The 26,469-nt window shown below is 42.0% G+C and overlaps 1 protein-coding gene across 1 annotated transcript in view; it reads right to left on the bottom strand.

Moving 5' to 3' along the window:
• The window catches only part of LOC115194974 (uncharacterized), a 389,153-nt gene extending 366,844 nt beyond the window's left edge, over positions 1 to 22,309 (bottom strand). Inside the window, exons 1-9 of the mRNA XM_029754876.1 lie at positions 22,291 to 22,309; positions 19,345 to 19,624; positions 19,004 to 19,149; positions 9,970 to 9,978; positions 3,255 to 3,534; positions 2,914 to 3,059; positions 2,019 to 2,634; positions 1,673 to 1,863; positions 1,471 to 1,493 (exon numbers count right to left, since the gene is read on the bottom strand). Of these exons, the coding sequence (XP_029610736.1) occupies positions 1,471 to 1,493; positions 1,673 to 1,863; positions 2,019 to 2,634; positions 2,914 to 3,059; positions 3,255 to 3,534; positions 9,970 to 9,978; positions 19,004 to 19,149; positions 19,345 to 19,624; positions 22,291 to 22,309 (1,710 nt within the window). The remainder of the gene's footprint in view (positions 1 to 1,470; positions 1,494 to 1,672; positions 1,864 to 2,018; positions 2,635 to 2,913; positions 3,060 to 3,254; positions 3,535 to 9,969; positions 9,979 to 19,003; positions 19,150 to 19,344; positions 19,625 to 22,290) is intronic.
• Positions 22,310 to 26,469: the final 4,160 nt, after the last annotated feature.

The raw sequence follows: 26,469 nt of genomic DNA, 5'->3' as shown, positions 1-26,469 counted from the left end.
ACAGCTCGCATTGATGTGCCATCCTGGATGAGCTGCACTACCTGAGCCACTTGTGTGGGTTGTAGACGCCGTCTCATGCTACCACTAGAGTGAAAGCACCGCCAGCATTCAAAGTGACCAAAACATCAGCCAGGAAGCATAGGAACTGAGAAGTGGTCTGTGGTCACCACGTGCAGAACCACTCCTTTATTGGGGTTGTCTTGTTAATTGCCTATAATTTCCACCTGTTGTCTATTCCATTTGCACAACAGCATGTGAAATTTATTGTCAATCAGTGTTGCTTCCTAAGTGGACAGTTTGATTTCACAGAAGTGTGATTGACTTGGAGTTACATTGTGTCATTTAAGTGTTCCCTTTATTTTTTTGAAGATATATATATATTAAAACCTTAAGCATGATCTATAACTCACACACAATATCGTAAAATGTCAAACAAAAAGTCAGGAACATGCTACTAGAAATGCACAGCAATATATTATGTGTTATATTCTATAACATCAATTACAATTTGTATTAAGTTACGTACAATATTGTAAAATGTAAAAAAAAAAGTGAGCAGGAACTTACAACTACAAAGTTCTAGAGCCTCCAACAGAATCAGTGAATGGCCAAATCCAAATCCTGTATGGCCACATTGTTCAGAGCCATCAAATAATCTCTCCTACCAGCTACAATAGCTACTCTCAGTAAAAGTTACCTGGTCAGACAACCTCTAAAGATATGGAATAACTTAAAGCTTAACCTATATATTAGAGATATATGCATCACATCCGGCCGTGATTATGAGTCCCATAGGGCGGCGCACAATTGGCCCAGCGTTGGGTTGGTTTGGCCGGGGTAAATAAGAATTTGTTATTAACTGACTTGCCTACTTAAATAAAGGTTAAATGACAAATAAAATATAATATATCTTACCACACACCCCCTGGTTTATAACCATCTATTTCCAATGTCCCTTGCAGACAAAGATTTGGATATATGGTGCCAAAATCGTATGAAACCATTATGACCTTTATTAAGATGGCACCTTTGAATCATTTGAAAATCTCTGAAATGCATTCCATATTCCAAATTCCCACTTCTTTAAATACTTTGTTTGGGTTTTTGGTCCAATCGCAGGCTTAGTATTTACATATCACGGGCTACGAGCCGGTTCGTGACACAGGGGATTGATGTGCAGGTAAGTCTTTAGCATAAACTTACAGGGAGCTATTCAATATTCAAAATGATGTCACGTGTGACGTGTGGAGCATTCAATCGACTCTTTAAAAACACACTGACAGCATTGTGATTGTATAAAGGAACAATACTCTCAAAATCTATAACGTTATTATTAAATCACACACAATGTTATAAAATGTAAAACGAAATTAGGTAATTTTACAACAGGAAAATATAAAGGGGATTGGACATCAGCCTCTGGAGCTCCACAGCGCCTCCCTATGGCCGTCTGCTGCTGTAGAAATCCACTCTGTTGACCCCTGCTTCAGGACCTGAGAGGACAGAGAGAGACAAGAGAGAGGCAACATGGTCTCTAAACCACATAGGGAGCAGTCATTGACACAGATATTAGAAATCTAGGCAGCAACAACGCTGAAAGAAACTTTATAAAGACTGACATCTACTCCAATGAAAAATAGTCTTTGACTTGTATTATGAGAACAGCAGGTACCTGAGTAGCAGAGGAAGTTGTATTGGTCATCACAGAGCCGCTCCACCCAGAGGAAGTTCCCTCCGTTAGCCCCGTTGGTCAACCCTCCACAGGGGTTGGAGATGTCCTTCCTAGGGGGGACGCCGTTCACCCAGTGGTTGTAGTTCATACGGTCTCCGGTCATCCAGTACCACGTGTCTCCCAGGATGTACCTGCAGGCAGAGAAAAGCTGCCTCACTTTAAAATCAAGGTGCATGAACAGTGGAGCAAACTGAAGATGAGTAGATTTTCCGCAACTGTTGGAACAGGACAATGGATGGCTGCTATAAAATTAATATTTGACTGTTAAAACCATCAGGTAGTGTACCTGCGCAGGCTCAGCCACAGATGGGAGGTGAGGGGGGTGATGAGGTTACTGTCCTTCACCAGTTTCTCCAGCTCCCTCTGCTCTGTCTCGTTGCGAACACTGACCAGGTCCCAGTAGTGGTCTCTGCAGTAGAACAGAGCATCGGACCAGCACAGCTTCTCCCTCACCACCATCACCTTCCTCCTCAAGAAGGTGACACTGGTGGAAGGAGGAGGTGGAGTGGAAGTGGAGGGGAGAAGGGTAGAAGCACTGGTGGAGGTGGGAGATTGAGAGGAGGAGGGGGATGTTGGGGAAGAGGGGAGAAAATAAATGGTGGGAGGCTGGGTTGTTGTTGGTTGAGCTGTCAATATTAAGGTTGGAGTAGTGGGTGTTGGAGTAGTATGTGTTGGAGTAGTGGGTGTTGAAGTACTGGGTGTTGGATTATTGAGTGTTGGAGTAGTGGGTGTTGGAATAGTGGGTGTTGGAGTGGTGGGTGTTGAAGTAGTGGGTGTTGGAGTAGAGGGTGTTGGAGTAGTGGGTGTTGAAGTAGTGGGTGTTGGATTATTGAGTGTTGGAGTAGTAGGTGTTGGAGTAGAGGGTGTTGGAGTAGCGGTAGAATTTGTGGTGGTGGTTGAGTCTGAAACAGAAGTCCAAGAGTTCAGTTATTATTTGTGGACATTCATTTCACATTTCAACTTAAAATTGTTAAACCTATATACAATAATATTTACTTTGTATATTTATTTGATTAATACACCTACCAAATCTCCCTCCCCATGAAAAAATATCTTTACAATGTCAGCTTTTTATTCTCCTACACTTCTGTGATGGGATGTTACTTCAGGTGTACAATAAAAGTAATGTAAAACTTCCTTGATGATAAAATTGAACAGTGAAGACAGTTATAGATGATTACCTGCAGTAGTCCCATATACTTCCAACTCACACAGAGTGAGAACCTTGTCCTGTCCAGGGATCAACACAACAACGTAGCGACCCTCCATCTCATTACACTGGAAGGTGTTGGTCTGTCCTGCTGGGATGTTGGAGATGACAACACATCTGAAGGAGCGAGAGAGTGCGAGAGCGCGAGAGAGAGAGAGAATGAGGACGCTCTAGAATGCACAATACCTTGCAGAATACCACCAGTTTGTTAAATATATAGCCACAGAATAGCAACAGAAGTATGGATGAAGACCAATGTATCCAAACACCTTCAAGACAGGACATAAAAATGTACAACTGTCTATGTATCACCTGGGGTTGTTGATGCCGTTGTTCTCCAGTGAGTTACCGATGCGGATCTCAGCACCATCAAGTCTCTCAGGACAGCAGTCTCCTCTGTTGGTGATGATGACAGCTGTCACTCTGTACATATCCAGCAGGTCCACTCTCCACCAAGGGTTGGTCTCATGTTCAGTGTGGGTGCAGAGTAATTTGAAAAAGTCTGATTCTCTGTTCCCATCAATGGCATTTTGAGCCTGGCCATACTCATGCAGTGAAGACTGGTTGGCCACTCCTTTCAACGCTACATTTACTACAGGGACAGAGAGAGCAATGTTTTAATACAGAAATGACAAATTATTGCCAATTAAGTTTCAAGTTGAAATGTCTTTCTTGCAAGCTCTAAACCCAACAATGCAGTAATGTAATACTAAAAATATCATAAGTTAGAACAAAAACACAAGAAATAAAAATAAGAAATAAGAGGAAAAATACTATATGAAGGGTCAGTTAGTTCCAGTACCATTTTTACAATGAATTACTGGATCGATAGATATGTATAGGGGTAAGGTAACTAGGCATCAGGATATATGATAAACAGAGTAGCATCAGCCTATTTGATGATTGTATGTGAGTTGGTGTGCATGTGTGTAGAGTCAGTATAAATGTATGTGCATATTATGTGTGTGAGAGCAAATTATGAAGTGAGTGTTTGTGTGTGTTGGAGTGTCAGTGTGTGTGAGTTTTTAGGGCCCTCTGAGTGTGCATAGAAACAGTGCAAAAATAAGAATCAAATACAAGGGTCAAGTCAGATAGTCTGTGTAGAAATTCTGTTAGCTATTTAGTTAGCTATTTAACAGTTTTATGGCTTGGGGATAGAAGCTGTTCAAGAGCCTGTTGGTGTCAGACTTTATGCACTGGTATCGCTTGCCATGCGGAAGCAGAGAGAACAGTCTATGGCTTGGGTGGCTGGAGTCTTTAATTAATGATTGTCTGGGCCTTCCTTTCACACCACCTGATTTAGAGGTTCTGGATGGCATTGAGCTCGGCCCCAGTGATGTACTGGGCTTTCCACACCATCCTCTGTAGCATCATGCAATCGAGGGCGTTGCTATTGCCATGCCAAGCAGTGATGCAGCCAGTCAAGATGCTCTAAATGGTACAGCTGTAGAACTATTTCAGGATTTGAGGGCCCATGCCAAACCTTTTCAACCTCCTGAGGGGGAAGAGGACTGTTGCACCTTCTTCACGACTGTGCTCTGGTGTGAGGACCATTTTAAGTCCTTAGTGATTTGAGCACAGAGGAACTTTAAACTCTCGAACTGCCGATGTGGATGGGGGCGTGCTCTCCCACCCCCGTTTCCTGTAGTCAGCGTTCAGCTCCTTGGTCTTTCCAACATTGAGGGAGATGTTGTTGTGGCACCACACTGCAAGGTCACTCCCTACAGGCTGTCTCATCGTCGCCGATGATCAGGCCTACCACTGTTGTGTTGTCAGAAAACTTGATGATGGTGTTGGAGTCGTGCGTGGCCATGTAGTCATGGGTGAACATGGAGTACGGGAGGGGACTAAGCACACACGCCTGTGGGCACCCGTGTTGAGGGTCAGCGTGGCGGAGTTGTTGTTGCCTACCCTCACCACCTGGGGCCGGCCTATCAGGTAGTCCAGGATCCAGTTGCAGAGGGAGGTGTTCAGTCCCAGGTTCCTAAGATTGGTGACGAGCTTAAACGCTGAGCGGAAGTCAAGGAACAGCATTCTCACGTAAGTATTCCTGGGTGAGGGCCGCTTAAAGTGCAATTGAGATTGCGTCGTCTATGGATCTGTTGGGGTGGTATGCAAATTGGAGTGGCTCTAGGGTGTCTGGGATGAGGGAGTTTTTTAAATGTGTATTTTTTTATTGTATTTTAAAACATACAATCTACCTGCAGTGAAGCGGCTCAACATTTACATTACATTCAGTCATATAGCAGACACTCCCATCCAGAGCGACCCCCAGGAGCAACAAGGGTCAAGCCACCCAAAGGAGCAATCAGGGTCAAGCGCCCCGCCCAAGGGCACAAGGACTGATGCCCCACCCAGGCGAATCGGGGACCAAACCAGCGACCTCTAGGCCACCGGCCCAAGCTCCCAAATGCCAGGCGACCAACTATCTAAGATCCCCCATCAGTTCCCCTTGAGAGCTGCCCCTCAACCATCCAAGACCACCCACAAGTCCCTCCCAAAAACCTCACCTTCCACCTCTCACCCCTAAACCACCCCTCCCAAGCCACCGTCCTGATCCAACCCAACTAAAACCACCACCGACCCAACGCACCAACAACCAACAAAAATAACAAAAGAGAAAAAGGAGAAAAACAAAGGAAAACAACAACAGAAAACAACAAGGCGAAAACCAACGACATCAAGGACAACAAAAATCTAAACAACAAGGCCAACTGTATGCATTTGTGTGCATATGTGGCACTATTTATGTGTGTATGTGTCCGTTTGTGTGCACGTGTGCGTTTGAATGAGGGTGTGTGTATGCATGTGTATGCGGGTACAAGCGCTTGCGTGGCATCAGCCTCAGGCAAACAGGCGTTGGATGTAATAACGTTCCTTTTTAGTGTAAATTAAAGTTATTCAACTTTTTTTTTTTACTTTTATCTTTGACCGTCATTCTCCGCCCAGCAACTGGTTGATGGAGTTGATGTGTGCCATAACCAGCCTCTCAAAGCACTTCATGATTACTGATGTGAGTGCTATAGGGTGGTAGTCATTGTGGCATGATGCCTTAGAGTTCTTGGGAACAGGAATCTTACAGTGTATTAATTCCTCATGTTAAGATCAAGTTGTAGATATGACAACGTTCTATTTTCCAATCATCTATTTATAAAGTAATATAAAAAAGCTAAGTCAATCTATTAGGATTTAGAATATTGATTTAAAATGGTAATGTTGTATAAAACCTTGACAGTCAAAATGTCTGTGGTCTCACCTGTCGCAGCATTGACCATCTGGGCTAGCAACACAACTCCTGTAAATACATCAGAATTTGCAAACATTAAAATCATCTTTCTTGTTTATCCATTCTGTACTTCATTAAGCCCTGTCTGTATCAGTAGTGGTAGAGGCACTATAGTGAAGCAGAGGTATGATTACAAACTATTGCTACAGAAGTAGTGATGGAAGGTAGGAGGTAGAGAAATGTGATGAATATGTCAAAGGAAGCAACACTGTTTGCTGTTGTTGTGCAAAAAAAGAATACACAAAACAACAACAACAGCAGGCATAGATGTCTGCATACTTATGCATTAGACACTCACGCATTAAAGGGCAGAGAGAGAGACTCCACAGCATGTTTAGTGGTTCAGGCTTCATTCAACCACCTGTCTCCTGTCTGTAAAGACAAAACAAAAAACTGGGGTTAGGTGCCCTGGGGCCCCAAATGCGTTAGTCCAGCCCTAGTCAGCAAAGGTTTAAATCCAACCCACTGCCTTTACAACTTGCATTCTCTCCTACTTTTCCCATCTCCTCTTCCCTGTTCAGTACAATACATTTAAATAATGATAAAATGAATAATACTAATTATATGAATAATAATTATATGAATAATAATAATAGACATATATTAGTATTCATAATAAAACAAATTGGATGACTATGCATATTTCATTACAGTTTGAATTTGCGTCACATACAGCATACTGTTGGTGATGTTATGCTTGGCTGTTGTTTACGGTAAACTAAACAAGACAGTCTAATAGGTGGAATATCCAAATGATAAATTCACTACAGGAGGTACACAATACACAGTAAACAAACGGTACCGATAAAATCCTTCAGGTCGTAAAATAAAAGAAATCACGTGAACAACATTGAATGTTCTGTCATTTAACAGGCTTTTACAATTCTAAAAATAATATACGTTTTATAAATCAAATCCTTACTAATTTTAGACATTGTACATGAAATAACTAAGTACCTACCCGCTGTTTGAAGAAGTTGAAATTTTGAAGAGTGGAGCTATCTCTCTGTGTCTTTTACCCCTGTCTGTTCATCTGTCACCTTGTGTGTCCTTCTATCATTGTTTGTACACGATGGAAATCTTTGATAATATATTCATATTGTGGGCTGTGTAGCCTTCTGTACTGTACCTAACCACATTTATATGATTAGATATGTAAGCAAAACAGTGTCTTGGGTACAGCAGAGCATCCCAGTGCTCATATTGACACCATTCATCTGCTATTAACACAATGTTGTCCTACATTGTTTCTCCACGTTGCTCCATGGAAATAATGTTTATTTTTAATTTTCCTTGGTAACATAGTGCGTGACAGTGTATTGTACACTCCTCTCCTATTGAAATAGGCTTCTACCTGTTCCAAGGGTTAAAACAAGGACTGATACACAGTGGTAGATACTCATTCAATCAGGTAGATCTACATATATTGAAATACACTTTGCTAACAGAAAGACACAATTTCATGACAAAGATCAGTGTATAAGCTCTGATAAAATAGATTAAAGCCCATTCTGATGTCTTGTAGGGAGCCTAGTCCACCCTGTGCCCTTCCTCCTTTCAACCTAATTTTACCTTACATACGTACGCGACGCAAGAACGCAATTAGCTACGCAAAATGGCGATCTTGAGTAGTTGAGTGGAGTTTATAATTGTGGGGATGCACACGTCTGAGTATTGTTGCTACATAACAACGCAGGATCACCATTTTGCGTAGCCTAGAGAATTTTTCTATCACTTTTGTTTTATGAAAGTGGTAGATTTTCTTACCTCTACGTACAAACTCTAAACTGATAACACTTGTAAGGCCCCTGATATTATGTGCCCATTTGGGATGTCTCATTTCTTAACTCACCACCTCCACCACTAATTAGCTGAGCTTCTCAGTCATTTTATCTTTACCTCACGATAATCACCAAGCATCAGTGTGGAAGACAAAAATATCATGATCTGATGATCCCATATACCAGGAATAATAAAAACAGCTGTCTGTCTCGATTTCACTGGCGCGGGAAACTCTAGGCAGACAGGCGCAGTATAGAGATTGTTGTTATTTAAAGAACCATAATGTAAGGTTCTGTATTTATTTTCTTAGTCAACCTTGGGTTCTGTTTCGTTGTGTTCTTGAACGTAGCCCTGTCTTTCATTTTTGTTCATTGATTTCACCTGTGTTAGTTACTCACCTGGTCTCATCAGCTCCTTATTTAGTTCAGTTCATTCTGTTTGTGCCTTTGTGAGGTATTGTTCAGTTTGACTCTACTAAGCCTTTTCCTAGCTCGTTTGTGAGAACCAGTTATAGCCTTCAGTCCTAGTTTTGATTCACCTGCCTTTTTGCCTACCTGTGTATGACCATTGCCTGCCTGTGACCACGATTCCTGCCTTCTGCGAAATTAACACCTGCCGTGCTCTGCGCATGAATCTACACCTTTTCCTCCCTGAGTATTCATTACACAATTTATCAGGATATTTTCTTCTGTTTTTATTTGTTGGCTTTAGGCATTTTACTTAGTTGACGATGGAAGTTATAGGCCTACTGCTGCATTGGCCTAAAGGCTATCTCTGAGTTCCATGCGCTCATTTCTGTTTCCATGCGCTCGTCTGTGCACCTGACAGGACTGTTTAGTGTCGTTCATTGTTTTGTATACGTGATTTGTTTGTTTTTCCTTCTTTTGATCTAATAAATTAGATGAGTATACACGTTCCCGCTGCACCTTGGTCTAATCCTTACGATGCCCGTTACACAGTTGTAAATGAGAACTTGTTCTCAACTAGCCTACCTGGCAAAATTAATGTGAAATAAATTAAATAAATAAAATAGTGAATTTCAGATTTAAAAAAAATAGTTAGCATTTTAGATAAAACTACTAAATATATTCACGTCACCAAATAATTGTTTAAAACACACTATGTAGCAATTCATGTTTAGAGTAGCCTCAACAGCACTCTCTGGGGTAGCACCATGGTGTAGTCGGAGGACAGCTAGTTTCTGTCCTCTGGGTACTTTTAATTCCATACAAAACCTAGGAGGCTCATGGTTCCCACCCCCTTCCATACTTACACAGTAATTATGACAACTTTGGGAGGTCGAACTCTGCGGGTGTACCTGCTCTCAGTTACAGTTTTAACAGTGGCCAAGTAGGCAACTGTGGCTATTTGATCATAATGTAGGCCTACCAGAGTGGCTCCCTACCATCAAAAACAATGGAGAAAATGCAACACATAACATTTTAACATGAACATATCTGCTCTATCATTCAGCCTACAGTAGCAGACAATGATTAAGTTTCAGAATACTTTTGAAAAGATAGGCATGTGATTTTAGTCTTCTAAATGTTTTTTCATGTGAAGTTCACCAAGTCAGTAACCACGGCCACGTCAGCACAGAGATTATGGAAAACGTAATGGAACGCACTTTTCCACAAGTGTTTAAAAGGACGCGCTGAAGAATGAACATATTAGACCAGTTACTTGCAGCAACCAACTGAGAAAATGTACCAATGGTTAAGGAGCGCGTAACCAGACAGGCACCGTGTAATGCAGTGATGCACACCATATCTCCAGTGCGTCTCCACAGCCCAGTGCGTCCTGTGCCAGTGCCCTGCACTTGCCGGGCTAAAGTGATCATTCAGCCAGGACGGGTTGTGCCAGCTCTACGCTCCAGACCTCCAGTACACCTCCACGGTCCAGTATATCCTGATCCTCCTCCTCACACTCTCCCTGAAGTGCGTGTCCTCAGTCAGGTACGTCCTGTGCCTGCTCCACGCACTTGGCCTCCAGTGCACCTGCCCAGTCCGGTGCATCCCCTGCCTGCTCTCCTCACTCACCCTGAGGTGCGTGTTACCAGTCTGACGCCACCTGTGACAGCCCCACGCATCAGTGCGCCTTCCCATTCCAGAGCTTCCGGTGACAGTTCCCAGTCCAGGGCTTCCGACGGCAGTTCCCAGTCCAGAGCTTCCGGCGACAGTTCCCAGTCCAGAGCATCCGGCGAAGGCCCGCAGTCCGGAACCTCCTGAGACGGCCCGCAGTCCAGAACCTCCTGAGACGGCCCGCAGCCCGGAACCTCCTGAGACGGCCCGCAGCCCGGAACCTCCTGAGATGGCCCGCAGCCCGGAACCTCCTGAGACGGCCCGCAGCCCGGAACCTCCTGAGACGGCCCGCAGCCCGGAACCTCCTGAGACGGCCCGCAGCCCGGAACCTCCTGAGACGGCCCGCAGCCCGGAACCTCCAACGGTGGTCCGCAGCCCGGAAGCTCCAGCGATGGTCTGCAGTACAGAGCCTCGGGCGATGATCTACAGTCCGGTTCCTCCGACGACGATCCACGGTCCGGTGGTACAGAAGCAGAGGGATCAGCGGGCGGAGCAGGAGTTATGCCCCGAACTGGAGCCACCTCTGCTGGAGGATCCGCTGGATAATAAGGTTCTGTGTACTGCACCAGAGCCGCCATACACTTGTCACCCTCCCTACCCTCCCTTTTTTTCTTTTTCTTTTGTTGTTTAGTTGCATTCGGAGTCTGCACCTTTGGGGGGGGTACTGTCACGTCCTGACCATAGTAAGTTGTTATTTTCCATGGTAGAGTAGGTCAGGGCGTGACAGGGGGGTTTTCTATTTTCATTTTTCTATGTTGTTATGTTCTAGTTTTGTATTTCTCTGTTGGGTTGTTCTAGTTTTGTATTTCTATGTTGGGCTGTGTTTGGGATGATCTCCAATTAGAGGCAGCTGGTCATCATTGTCTCTAATTGGAGGTCATATTTAAGTTGGTGTTTGTCCCACCTGGGTTTGTGGGAGATTATTTTTGAGTAGTGTATGTTTCACCTCTCTGTGACGGTTTGTTGTTTTTGTCATTCAGTTTATTTATGTATTGCTTAGTTTTACAGTATAAATAAAATGTGGAACGACACAAACGCTACACTTTGGTCCGCTCATTCCTACGACAACCGTGACACGTTCAAATAATTTGGCCTACATACTATTATCACCACTCTATGGACATGGGAGACTCTCACAAACATAACGATGGTCTCCGTTTTGCTCTGTTTTGACTCCTCTGAAGTCGGTACTGTCAATGTGCCAACTTTTGTTTGTAGTGTCCGAACTGTTTGGGCTACAAACTAACGTGAACCCACTGTGGGAAGGGAAGATTCTACGTTTTACTCTACGACCTCCACAAAGGTTAAATATGTGTAAAAAAATATATATATACAGTGACTTCGGAAAGTATTTAGACCCCTTGACTTTTAAGTTACAATTACGTTACAGCCTTATTCTAACATTGATTAAATCTTTTTTTCCCTCATAAATCTACACACAATTCACCATAATGACAAAGCGAAAACTGGTTTCTAGAAATGTTTCCAAATTTATTACAAATTTAAACAGAAGTATCTAATTTACATAATTATTCAGACCCTTTGCTATGAGACTCAAAATTGAGCTCAGGTGCATCCTGTTTCTATTGATAATCCTTGAGATGTTTCAACAACTTGATTGGAGTCTACCTGTGGTCAATTCAATTGATTGGACATGACTTGGAAAGGCACACACCTGTCTAAATAAGGTCCCACTGTTGACAGTGCATGTCAGAGCGAAAACCAAGCCATGAGGTTGAAGAAATTGTAGAGACAGGATTGTGTCGAGGCACAGATCTGGGGAAGGGTACACAAACATTTATGCAGCTTTGAAGGTCCCAAAGAACACAGTGGCCTCCATCAATCTTAAATGGAAGAAGTTTAGAACCACCAAGACTACTAGAGCTGGCCGCCTGGTCAAACTGAACAATCAGGGAAGAAGGGCCTTGGTCAGGAAAGTGACTAAGAACCCAACAGTCAGTCTGACAGAGCTCTAGAGTTCTTCTGTGGAGATGGGAGAACCTTCCAGAAGGACAACCATCTCTGTAGCTTCACCAATAAGGCATTTATGGCAGAGAAATAAGATTCTCTGGTCTGATGAAACCAAGATTGAACTCTTTGGCCTGAATGCCATGTGTCACATCTGGAGGAAACCAGGCACCATCCCTACGGTTAAGCAGGGTGGGGACTGGGAGCGGCAGGGACTGGGAGACTAGTCAGGATCAAGGGAAAAATGAACCGAGCAAAGTACAGAGAGATCCTTGATGAAAACCTGCTCCAGAGCGCTCAGGACTTCATACTGAGGCCAAGGTTCACCTTCCAACAGGACAACAAGCCTAACCACACAGCCAAGACAACGCAGGAGTGGCTTTAGGATAAGTCTCCGAATGTTTTGAGTGGCCCAGCCAGAGCCCGGACTTGAACCCGATCGAACATCTCTGGAGAGACCTGAAAATAGCTGTGCAGCGACACTCCCCAACCAACCTGACAGAGCTTGAGAGGCTCTGCAGAGAAGAATGGGAGAAACTCCCCAAATACAGTGTGCCAAGCTTGTAGAGTCATACCCAAGACGACTCGAGGCTGTAATCACTGCCAAAAGCACTTCAACAAAGTACTGAGTAAAGTGTCTGAATACTTATGTAAATTTGATATTGAAGTTTTGTTGTTATACACATTTGCAAATATTTCTAAAAACCTGTTATTGCTTTGTCATTATGGGGTATTGTGTGTAGATTGATGAGAAAAAAAATACAATTTAATACATTTTAGAATTAGGCTTTAACGTAACAAAATGTGGATAAAGTCACAGGGTCTGAATACTTTCCGAATGCACTCTCTCTATATATTTTTTTTCAAGTAATTATTTTTCTTCTGAAGTCGAGGTAAAGACCACGGTGTCCTCATATGTAGTTATGGCCATGTTTAAGATGCCGATTTCAGATTTCAGAAGTGTGCGCTGCACTGGCATTTGCATGAATCATTCCTTAAAGTCAATGGGAGAATTAAGTACAAATTTAAGCTAAACCACAGGGTTGGCTATCCTCCCTACGAAGACATCCGATTGGACTTTTTTGGATTCTTTTTCATCAGAGCTTATAGAATGATCAGTGTCATTTAGCAGTGTCTTTCTATATCTGTTGATCTCCTTTATTGAATAAGTATCGATATCTGAGTATCAGTCCTTGTTTTCACCCTTTGAAAGGGGAAGAGTTCAACAATTAACTCTCACACACTGTTCTGAAAAATAAGAAAAAATTCATGACTTCATGGTCGAATTGCTGCAAAGAAACCACAGGCGTACTTCCTAAGTCAGTTGCTGGAGAGAAAGGAAACTGCTTAGGGATTTCCCCATGAGGCCGATAGTAATTTTAAAACAGAGCTTAATGGTTGTGATAGTAGAAAACTGACGATGGACAAACAATGTCGTAGTTATTCCACAATACTAACCTAAATGACAGAGTAAAAAGAAGGATGCTTGTACAGAATAAAAATATTCTAAAAACTGCATCCTGTTTGCAACAAGGCAATAAAGTAATACTGTAAAGAATGTGTTCATTTTTAAAAACTTTTTGTCCTGAATACAATGCATTATGTTTGGGGAAAATCAAACTCAACACATCACTGAGTTCACTCTTTATATTGCGAAGCATGGTAGTTGCTGCATCATGTTATGGGTATGCTTGTCAGTGGCAAGGACTAGGGAGATTTTTTGGAAAACCAGGTTCAGTCTGCTTTCCAACAGACACTGGAAGACAAATTCACTTTTCAGCAGGACAATAACCTAAAACATAAGGCCAAATCTACACTGGAGTTGCTTATCAAGACGACATTGAAAGTTCCTGAGTGGCCTAGTTACAGTCTTGACTAAAATAGGCTTGAAAATCTATGGCAATACTTGTCTAGCAATGATAAACAACCAATTTGACAGTGCTTGAAGAATTATAAAAATAATGATGTGCAAATGTTGTAAAATCCAGGTGTCCAAAGCTCTTAGAGTCTTACCGAAAAAGACTCACAAGCTGCAATTTCTGCCAAAGGTGTTTCTAACATGTATTGACTCACGGGGTTGAATACTTATCTATTCAAGGTATATTACTGTTTTATTTTTCATAAATTTGTACAAAGAAATGTGAAGTTTTGTTCCACATTGACCTTAATGAGTATTTTGTGTAGAAAGTTGATCAAACATAAGAATTCAATTATTCTTAATCCCACTTTGTAATGCAACAAAATGTGGAAAAAATCAAGGAGGTTGAATTCTTTCCGAAGGCACTGTACATTTAGAATAATTGATTAGTATCTCTATGATTGCATCATTGGGACCACTCTTTTTTTGATGGTAACTAGATCTTACAGAGTGACTTTAACATATTCTATAGTGTTCTCTAGCGTCCTCTTGTGTTCTCTAGTCCAGTGGATAAAGGCTGTATATTAGGCCGTGATGTGTAGATGTAATATTCTAAAGTAATTTAAAATTAAAGATTAAATTAAAGAATATGTTGGATGTAATTTTTTCTATTTCCTAATTCCACCTTAAAAAAAAAAACAGAAAAGAAACAGTTTGTACATCACATACAAACTGCATTACAGACCTGCTCCACATCACCACTACTGATGGTAAAAAGAACATCAACGTCACATAAAATTATAATTTACCATCATTTTCTATGACCATTTACAATAATTTACTATCATCATTTACGATCATAATTTATCATAATCTAACTTCATAATTTATCATCAGTATATGTGATAACACCAATAAAGAGTTTGAAAACAATGTCAAATGGATGTAAATATGAAATTCAAAGATAAAAAAGTATTTTATATATATATAAAAAAATATAAATATATATATATATATACACTGCTCAAAAAAATTAAGGGAACACTAAAATAACACATCCTAGATCTGACTGAATGAAATAATCTTATTAAATACTTTTTTCTTTACATAGTTGAATGTGCTGACAACAAAATCACACAAAAATAATCAATGGAAATCCAATTTATCAACCCATGGAGGTCTGGATTTGGAGTCACACTCAAAATTAAAGTGGAAAACCACACTACAGGCGGATCCAACTTTGATGTAATGTCCTTAAAACAAGTCAAAATGAGGCTCAGTAGTGTGTGGCCTCCACGTGCCTGTATGACCTCCCTACAACGCCTGGGCATGCTCCTGATGAGGTGGCGGATGGTCTCCTGAGGGATCTCCTCCCAGACCTGGACTAAAGCATCCGCCAACTCCTGGAGAGTCTGTGGTGCAACGTGGCGTTGGTGGATGGAGCGAGACATGATGTCCCAGATGTGCTCAATTGGATTCAGGTCTGGGGAACGGGCGGGCCAGTCCATAGCATCAATGCCTTCCTCTTGCAGGAACTGCTGACACACTCCAGCCACATGAGGTCTAGCATTGTCTTGCATTAGGAGGAACCCAACCGCACCAGCAAATGGTCTCACAAGGGGTCTGAGGATCTCATCTCGGTACCTAATGGCAGTCAGGCTACCTCTGGCGAGCACATGGAGGACTGTGCGGCCCCCCAAAGAAATGCCACCCCACACCATGACTGACCCACCGCCAAACCGGTCATGCTGGAGGATATTGCAGGCAGCAGAACGTTCACCACGGCGTCTCGAGACTCTGTCACGTCTGTCACGTCTGCTCAGTGTGAACCTGCTTCATCTGTGAAGAGCACAGGGCGCCAGTGGCGAATTTGCCAATCTTGGTGTTCTCTGGCAAATGCCAAACGTCCTGCAACCCCCAACTGTGGACGTCGGGCCCTCATACCACCCTCATGGAGTCTCTTTCTGACCGTTTGAGCAGACACATGCACATTTGTGGCCTGCTGGAGGTCATTTTGCAGGGCTATGGCAGTGCTCCTCCTGCTCTTCCTTGCACAAAGGCGGAGGTAGCGGTCCTGCTGCTGGGTTGTTGCCCTCCTACGGCCTCCTCCACGTCTCCTGATGTACTGGCCTGTCTCCTGGTAGCGCCTCCATGCTCTGGACACTACGCTGACAGACACAGCAAACCTTCTTGCCACAGCTCGCATTGATGTGCCATCCTGGATGAGCTGCACTACCTGAGCCACTTGTGTGGGTTGTAGACGCCGTCTCATGCTACCACTAGAGTGAAAGCACCGCCAGCATTCAAAAGTGACCAAAACATCAGCCAGGAAGCATAGGAACTGAGAAGTGGTCTGTGGTCACCACGTGCAGAACCACTCCTTTATTGGGGTTGTCTTGTTAATTGCCTATAATTTCCACCTGTTGTCTATTCCATTTGCACAACAGCATGTGAAATTTATTGTCAATCAGTGTTGCTTCCTAAGTGGACAGTTTGATTTCACAGAAGTGTGATTGACTTGGAGTTACATTGTGTCATTTAAGTGTTCCCTTTATTTTTTTGAAGATATATATATATTAAAACCTTAAGCATGATCTATAACTCACACACAATATCGTAAAATGTCAAACAAAAAGTCAGGAACATGCTACTAGAAATGCACAGCAATATATTATGTGTTAAATTCTATAACATCAATTACAATTTGTATTAAGTTACGTACAATATTGTAAAATGTAAAAAAAAAAAGTGAGCAGGAACTTACAACTAGAAAGTTCTAGAGCCTCCAACAGAATCAGGGAATGGTCAAATCCAAATCCTGTATGGCCACATTGTTCAGAGCCATCAAATAATCTCTCCTACCAGCTACAATAGCTACTCTCAGTAAAAGTTACCTGGTCAGACAACCTCTAAAGATATGGAATAACTTAAAGCTTAACCTATATATTAGAGATATATGCATCACATCCGACCGTGATTATGAGTCCCATAGGGCGGCGCACAATTGGCCCAGCGTTGGGTTGGTTTGGCCGGGGTAAATAAGAATTTGTTATTAACTGACTTGCCTACTTAAATAAAGGTTAAATGACAAATAAAATATAATATATCTTACCACACACCCCATGGTTTATAACCATCTATTTCCAATGTCCCTTGCAGACAAAGATTTGGATATATGGTGCCAAAATCGTATGAAATCACTATGACTTTTATTAAGATGGCACCTTTGAATCATTTGAAAATCTCTGAAATGCATTCCATATTCCAAATTCCCACTTCTTTAAATACTTTGTTTGGGTTTTTGGTCCAATCGCAGGCTTAGTATTTACATGTCACGGGCTACGAGCCGGTTCGTGACACAGGGGATTGATGTGCAGGTAAGTCTTTAGCATAAACTTACAGGGAGCTATTCAATATTCAAAATGATGTCACGTGTGACGTGTGGGGCATTCAATCGACTCTTTAAAAACACACTGACAGCATTGTGATTGTATAAAGGAACAATACTCTCAAAATCTATAATGTTATTATTAAATCACACACAATGTTATAAAATGTAAAACGAAATTAGGTAATTTTACAACAGGAAAATATAAAGGGGATTGGACATCAGCCTCTGGAGCTCCACAGCGCCTCACTATGGCCGTCTGCTGCTGTAGAAATCCACTCTGTTGACCCCTGCTTCAAGACCTGAGAGGACAGAGAGAGACAAGAGAGAGGCAACATGGTCTCTAAACCACATAGGGAGCAGTCATTGACACAGATATTAGAAAACTAGGCAGAAACAATGCTGAAAGAAACTTTATAAAGACTGACATCTACTCCAATGAAAAATAGTCTTCGACCTATATTATGAGAACTGCAGGTACCTGAGTAGCAGAGGAAGTTGTATTGGTCATCACAGAGCCGCTCCACCCAGAAGAAGTTCCCTCCGTTAGCCCCGTTGGTCAACGCTCCACAGGGGTTGGAGATGTCCTTCCTAGGGGGGACGCCGTTCACCCAGTGGTTGTAGTTCATACGGTCTCCGGTCATCCAGTACCACGTGTCTCCCAGGATGTGCCTGCAGGCAGAGAAAAGCTGCCTCACTTTAAAATCAAGGTGCATGAACAGTGGAGCAAACTGAAGATGAGAAGATATTCAGCAACTGTTGGTACAGGACAATGGATGGCTGCTATAAAATTAATATTTGACTGTTAAAACCATCAGGTAGTGTACCTGCGCAGGCTCAGCCACAGATGGGAGGTGAGGGGGGTGATGAGGTTACTGTCCTTCACCAGTTTCTCCAGCTCCCTCTGCTCTGTCTCGTTGCGAACACTGACCAGGTCCCAGTAGTGGTCTCTGCAGTAGAACAGAGCATCGGACCAGCACAGCTTCTCCCTCACCACCATCACCTTCCTCCTCAAGAAGGTGACACTGGTGGAAGGAGGAGGTGGAGTGGAAGTGGAGGGGAGAAGGGTAGAAGCACTGGTGGAGGTGGGAGATTGAGAGGAGGAGGGGGATGTTGGGGAAGAGAGGAGAAAATAAATGGTGGGAGGCTGGGTTGTTGTTGGTTGAGCTGTCAATATTAAGGTTGGAGTAGTGGGTGTTGGAGTAGTATGTGTTGGAGTAGTGGGTGTTGAAGTAGTGGGTGTTGGAGTAGTGGGTGTTGGAGTGGTGGGTGTTGAAGTAGTGGGTGTTGGAGTAGAGGGTGTTGGAGTAGTGGGTGTTGAAGTAGTGGGTGTTGGATTATTGAGTGTTGGAGTAGTAGGTGTTGGAGTAGAGGGTGTTGGAGTAGCGTTAGAATTTGTGGTGGTGGTGGTGGTTGAGTCTGAAACAGAAGTCCAAGAGTTCAGTTATTATTTGTGGACATTCATTTCACATTTCAACTTAAAATTGTTAAACCTATATACAATAATATTTACTTTGTATATTTATTTGATTAATACACCTACCAAATCTCCCTCCCCATGAAAAAATATCTTTGCAATGTCAGCTTTTTATTCTCCTAGGCTTCTGTGATGGGATGTTACTTCAGGTGTACAATAAAAGTAATGTAAAACTTCCTTGATGATAAAATTGAACAGTGAAGACAGTTATAGGTGATTACCTGCAGGAGTCCCATATACTTCGAACTCACACAGAGTGAGAACCTTGTCCTGTCCAGGGATCAACACAACAACGTAGCGACCCTCCATCTCATTACACTGGAAGTTGTTGGTCTGTCCTGCTGGGATGTTGGAGATGACAACACATCTGAAGGAGCGAGAGAGTGTGAGAGCGCGAGAGAGAGAGAGAATGAGGACGCTCTAGAATGTACAATACCTTGCAGAATACCACCAGTTTGTTAAATATATAGCCACAGAATAGCAACAGAAGTATGGATCAAGACCAATGTATCCAAACACCTTCAAGACAGGACATAAAAATGTACAAATGTCTATGTATCACCTGGGGTTGTTGATGCCGTTGTTCTCCAGCGATTTACCGATGCGGATCTCAGCACCATCAAGTCTCTCAGGACAGCAGTCTCCTCTGTTGGTGATGATGACAGCTGTCACTCTGTACATATCCAGCAGGTCCACTCTCCACCAAGGGTTGGTCTCATGTTCAGTGTGGGTGCAGAATAATTTGAAAAAGTCTGATTCTCTGTTCCCATCAATGGCATTGTGAGCATGGCCATCCCCATGCAGTGAAGACTGGTTGGCCACTCCTTTCAACGCTACATTTACTACAGGGACAGAGAGAGTACTGTTTTAATACAGAAATGACAAATTATTGCCAATGAAGTTTCAAGTTGAAATGTCTTTCTTGCAAGCTCTAAACCAAACAATGCAGTAATGTAATACTAAAAATATCCTAAGTTAGAACAAAAACACACAATAAATAAAAATAAGAAATAAGAGGAAAAATACTATATGAAGGGTCAGTTAGTTCCAGTACCATTTTTACAATGAATTACTGGATCAATAGATATGTATAGGGGTAAGGTAACTAGGCATCAGGATATATGATAAACAGAGTAGCATCAGCCTATTTGATGATTGTATGTGAGTTGGTGTGCATGTGTGTAGAGTCAGTATAAATGTATGTGCATATTATGTGTGTGAGAGCAAATTATGAAGTGAGTGTTTGTGTGTGTTGGAGTGTCAGTGTGTGTGAGTTTTTAGGGCCCTCTGAGTGTGCATAGAAACAGTGCAAAAATAAGAATCAAATACAAGGGTCAAGTCAGATAGTCTGTGTAGAAATTCTGTTAGCAATTTAGTTAGCTATTTAACAGTCTTATGGCTTGGGGATAGAAGCTGTTCAAGAGCCTGTTGGTGTCAGACTTTATGCACTGGTATCGCTTGCCATGCGGAAGCAGAGTGAACAGTCTATGGCTTGGGTGGCTGGAGTCTTTAATTAATGATTGTCTGGGCCTTCCTTTCACACCACCTGATTTAGAGGTTCTGGATGGCATTGAGCTCGGCCCCGGTGAGGTACGGGGCTTTCCACACCATCCTCTGTAGCGTCATGCAATCGAGGGCGTTGCTATTGCCATGCCAAGCAGTGATGCAGCCAGTCAAGATGCTCTAAATGGTACAGCTGTAGAACTATTTCAGGATTTGAGGGCCCATGCCAAACCTTTTCAACCTCCTGAGGGGGAAGAGGACTGTTGCGCCTTCTTCACGACTGTGCTCTTGTGTGTGGACCATTTTAAGTCCTTAGTGATTTGAGCACAGAGGAACTTTAAACTCTCGAACTGCCGATGTGGATGGGGGCGTGCTCTCCCACCCCTGTTTCCTGTAGTCAACGTTCAGCTCCTTGGTCTTTCCGACATTGAGGGAGATGTTGTTGCGGCACCACACTGCAAGGTCACTCCCTACAGGCTGTCTCATCGTCGCCGATGATCAGGCCTACCACTGTTGTGTTGTCAGAAAACTTGATGATGGTGTTGGAGTCGTGCGTGGCCATGTAGTCATGTGTTAACAGGAAGTACGGGAGGGGACTAAGCACACACCCCTGTGGGCACCCGTGTTGAGGGTCAGCGTGGCGGAGGTGTTGTTGCCTACCCTCACCACCTGGGGCCGGCCTATCATGTAGTCCAGGATCCAGTTGCAGAGGGAGGTGTTCAGTCCCAGGTTCCTAAGATTGGTGACGAGCTTAAACGCTGAGCGGTAGTCAAGGAACAGCATTCTCACGTAAGTATTCCTGGGTGAGGGCCGCTTAAAGCGCAATTGAGATTGCGTCGTCTATGGATCTGTTGGGGTGGTATGCAAATTGGAGTGGCTCTAGGGTGTCTGGGATGATGGAGATTTTTAAATGTGTATTTTTTTATTGTATTTTAAAACATACAATCTACCTGCAGTGAAGCGGCTCAACATTTACATTACATTCAGTCATATAGCAGACACTCCCATCCAGAGCGACCCCCAGGAGCAACAAGGGTCAAGCCACCCAAAGGAGCAATCAGGGTCAAGCGCCCCGCCCAAGGGCACAAGGACTGATGCCCCACTCAGGCGAATCGGGGACCAAACCAGCGACCTCTAGGCCACCTGGCCCAAGCTCCCAAACGCCAGGCGACCAACTATCTAAGATCCCCCATCAGTTCCCCTTGAGAGCTGCCTCTCAACCATCCAAGACCACCCACAAGTCCCTCCCAAAAAACCTCACCTTCCACCTCTCACCCCTAAACCATGCCTCCCAAGCCACCGTCCTGATCCAACCCAACTAAAACCACCACCGACCCAACGCACCAACAACCAACAAAAATAACAAAAGAGAAAAAGGAGAAAAACAAAGGAAAACAACAACAGAAAACAACAAGGCGAAAACCAACGACATCAAGGACAACAAAAATCTAAACAGCAAGGCCAACTGTATGCATTTGTGTGCATATGTGGCACTATTTATGTGTGTATGTGTCCGTTTGTGTGCACGTGTGCGTTTGAATGAGGGTGTGTGTATGCATGTGTATGCGGGTACAAGCGCTTGCGTGGCATCAGCCTCAGGCAAACAGGCGTTGGATGTAATAACGTTTCTTTTTAGTGTAAATTAAAGTTATTCAACTTTTTTTTTAAACTTTTATCTTTGACCGTCATTCTCCGCCCAGCAACTGGATGATGGAGTTAATGTGTGCCATAACCAGCCTCTCAAAGCACTTCATGATTACTGATGTGAGTGCTATAGGGTGGTAGTCATTGTGGCATGATGCCTTAGAGTTCTTGGGAACAGGAATCTTACAGTGTATTAATTCCTCATGTTAAGATCAAGTTGTAGATATTACAACGTTCTATTTTCCAATCATCTATTTATAATGTAATGTAAAAAAGCTCAGTCAATCTATTAGGATTTAGAATCTATTAAAAATGGTAATGTTGTATAAAACCTTGACAGTCAAAATGTCTGTGGTCTCACCTGTCGCAGCATTGACCATCTGGGCTAGCAACACAACTCCTGTAAATACATCAGAATTTGCAAACATTAAAATCATCTTCCTTGTTTATCCATTCTGTACTTCATTTTGCCCTGTCTGTATCAGTAGTGGTAGAGGCACTATAGTGAAGCAGAGGTATGATTACCAACTATTGCTACAGAAGTAGTGATGGAAGGTAGGAGGTAGAGAAATGTGATGAATATGTCAAAGGAAGCAACACTGTTTGCTGTTGTTGTGCAAAAAAAGAATACACAAAACAACAACAACAGCAGGCATAGATGTCTGCATACTTATGCATTAGACACTCACCCATTAAATGGCAGAGAGAGAGACTCCACAGCATGTTTAGTGGTTGATGCTTCATTCAACCACCTGTCTCCTGTCTGTAAAGACAAAACAAAAAAACTGGGGTTAGGTGCCCTGGGGCCCCAAATGTGTTAGTCCAGCCCTAGTCAGCAAAGGTTTAAATCCAACCCACTGCCTTTACAACTTGCATTCTCTCCTACTTTTCCCATCTCCTCTTCCCTGTTCAGTACAATACATTTAAATAATGATAAAATGAATAATACTAATTATATGAATAATAATTATATGAATAATAATAATAGACGTATAATAGTATTCATAATAAAACAAATTGGATGACTATGCATATTTCATTACAGTTTGAATTTGTGTCACATACAGCATACTGTTGGTGATGTTATGCTTGGCTGTTGTTTACGGTAAACTAAACAAGACAGTCTAATAGGTGGAATATCCAAATGATAAATTCACTACAGGAGGTACACAATACACAGTAAACAAACGGTACCGATAAAATCCTTCAGGTCGTAAAATAAAAAAAAATCACATGAACAACATTGAATGTTCTGTCATTTAACAGGCTTTTACAATTATAAAAATAATATACGTTTTATAAATCAAATCATTACTAATTTTAGACATTGTACATGAAATAACTCAGTACCTACCCGCTGTTTGACGAAGTTGAAATTTTGAAGAGTGGAGCTATCTCTCTGTGTCTTTTACCCCTGTCTGTTCATCTGTCACCTTGTGTGTCCTTCTATCATTTTTTGTACACGATGGAAATCTTTGATAATATATTCATATTGTGGGCTGTGTAGCCTTCTGTACTGTACCTAACCACATTTATATGATTAGATGTGTAAGCAAAACAGTGTCTTGGGTACAGCAGAGCTTCCCAGTGCTCATATTGACACCATTCATCTGCTTTTAACACTTTGTTGTCCCACATTGTTTCTCCACGTTGCTCCTTGGAAATTTTCCTTGGTAACATAGTGCGCGACAGTGTATTGTACACTCCTCTCCTATTGAAATAGGCTTCTACCTGTTCCAAGGGTTAAAACAAGGACTGATACACAGAGGTAGATACTCATTCAATCAGGTAGATCTACATATATTGAAATACACTTTGCTAACAGAAAGACACAATTTCTTGACAAAGATCAGTGTTTAAGCTCTGATAAAATAGATTAAAGCCCATTCTGATGTCTTGTAGGGAGCCTAGTCCACCCTGTGCCCTTCCTCCTTTCAACCTAATTTTACCTTACATACGTACGCAACGCAAGAACGCAATTAGCTATGCAAAATGGCGATCCTGAGTAGTTGACTGGAGTTTATAATTGTGGGGATGCACACGTCTGAGTATTGTTGCTACATAACAACGCAGGATCACCATTTTGCGTAGCCTAGAGAATTTTTCTATCACTTTTGTTTTATGAAAGTGGTAGATTTTCTTACCTCTACGTACAAACTCTAAACTGATAACACTTGTAAGGCCCCTGATATTACGTTCAGAACCTTTGATTTTGCATTCATTGGGGTTTCACAAATCTTTCACCCATCAATCTTTCACCATCAAGTTTTCCGTGAAATACGATGAGAACATTTAGTTTAGTCACCAATACATCAGATAATGACAGGGTCACCATGTAGTCCTTTTAACTACCATGTATTCCAATAGCAAAAGATACAAGATATACATTTAAAAACTGTTTTTTTTTGAAGTGCTGAATAGAAAGAATTGTAGATGGTAAATATAATTGTCCATACAGTATTCAACTATAACTTGACATGCACAATTGTTGTATAATTTGTATCCAATGGCAGGTTGTGAGCATGTTGAGAAATATGTGAGTCTTACAGTTTCATGATCCTGATACAGTACATAAGTAGGACAAATCATCAGAAGTAGAGGTATTGTAAAGCAGTTGGCTTCTGTAAAAACGTAGCACGGTGCCATTTCTACCTCATGCAATATTGTACAAGATAACCTTTTGAAGGTGCCCTGTCAACTGACCTGTCGCCTGATACAGTATCACCTGTCTCTCTGCTTGAAATTCATCAGCTTACAGTGTTTTATAACAATTCAGATAATGACTGGAATATATTGTTATAAACAAGGTATTTCAGCAGTGCATTGTACAAATGATGCTATAATTCCAAATTCCAAATGTCATATAATTATTAATACAGTTTATACAGGTTTTATACAATTGTTTTGTATAAATAGCCTCTAAAATATATGTAAACAGACCATAAATGTCTACATTTTTGGTTTCTTGGAAAGGTATATGATACAATATCAGTACTTTTTGCATTTAAAACTTGTCTGCAGGGCCTGCGTTATGGGCGGGCCTTAGATGGCCTGGCCCGCCCTACCATACCTCCTTGCCCACCCAAATAAAATATTGACATTGTATTTGTTCGAGATGCACACCGACAGAAAGCGTCAATCTCATATAAAGCATCTGAGCCAGTGAAAACAGCACCCCTGTCTAAGTATGTGTAGACCATGTATCTGATGCTGTCTGGACAAACATAATATGTATGGCATGTCATAATATTTCTGGACAGACCTGATCAGATTCACCGGTTACATATAGTAAAGGAGAGGGGCGCTGTTTGGCTCGCTCGGATGCTTTCTCTGATGATAGTTTCAGCAGAGAGGAAGAGGCGAAGCTCTAGCCAAAATATTTCCAGAATAAGCCTAATGCGTTTTTATGGGCATAAAATGCAGACCTAAGCTTGTCGCCTGCCTTCCCGCCTTTGGGACAACGACTCCCATTGTTAGGGTGGAGATATAAGCATCTTGTCATTATAAACAGATCTTTGGTTTCACCCTCTTGTGAATTGGAAAGTTGCCAATTGCACAGTGCACTGTTTGGATGTTGGCTACCCCTAAAGTAAATTGAAGATTTGACGAAATTATATAATTAATATTGTTTAAATAAAATCATTCAAAATACTTCAACAGAGATCATGACTTAGCCACAGAGGCAGAATACATGCTCTCAGCTCTCCAGAATGAGCTCCGATGTCTCCCGCCAATTCTTGCGCATTCATTGTGTTGTCGTGTCTTTTGGCATCATTAACTTGAAGACATGTTTATCAAATAACTCTCTGTAATTATTATTACGCAATTAAACTGATTAATTATGTAACTGTAATTAACTAGAAGGTCGGGGCACCAAGGAAAATATTCAGATTACACAGTTATCATTTTCCTAATATAACTGTCAGATATTGTAACATTATATATTATATTATAAGATCTGATCTATTATCTTCTTCTTTTAATGATGTGTTATTACCTCGCGTCCAGTCTCATTCCAAACGTCGTAAATTGTTGTTATCTGCACGAACCCAGTCTTCACTAAGTCATCCATACATCGATTGTCTTAAAATCATTTATTTACTAAACTAAGTAATTCACAGAAAGCATACAAAACAGTAGGTATCGTTACAAAGCAATGGTAGAGGAATGGTACCTAGTGGGCTAAACCGGCATGGCGGCTTGTTAAACAAAGGGTGATAAAGGGCAGCTGAGGAGGCACAACAGAGTTGATAAATATTAACAATTGATATGCTAATCCTTTGCACATGAACGCTCACTCATTCGGAAACAATTGCAATCAATATATATATTTACGCTCAGTGTGTCGTCGTGATCTTTGTTGGAGAGTTTCTCTCTCTCTCTCTCTCTCTCTCTCTCTCTCTCTCTCTCTCTCTCTGTGTTAGAATGGATCTTTCAAAGCGACATTCATTAATGTCGTTATAGAATGGATGTTTCGTCGGTCTTCGCGTTCAATGACACCGAATTTCTAGCTGCAGACTAGTAATTAATATCAAAGACT

Source organism: Salmo trutta, chromosome 5 (assembly GCF_901001165.1).
Source record: "Salmo trutta chromosome 5, fSalTru1.1, whole genome shotgun sequence".
NCBI classification, from domain to species: domain Eukaryota; kingdom Metazoa; phylum Chordata; class Actinopteri; order Salmoniformes; family Salmonidae; genus Salmo; species Salmo trutta.
Note: the sequence above shows the minus strand (reverse complement) of the source record. Positions and strands in the feature narration are given on the sequence as shown.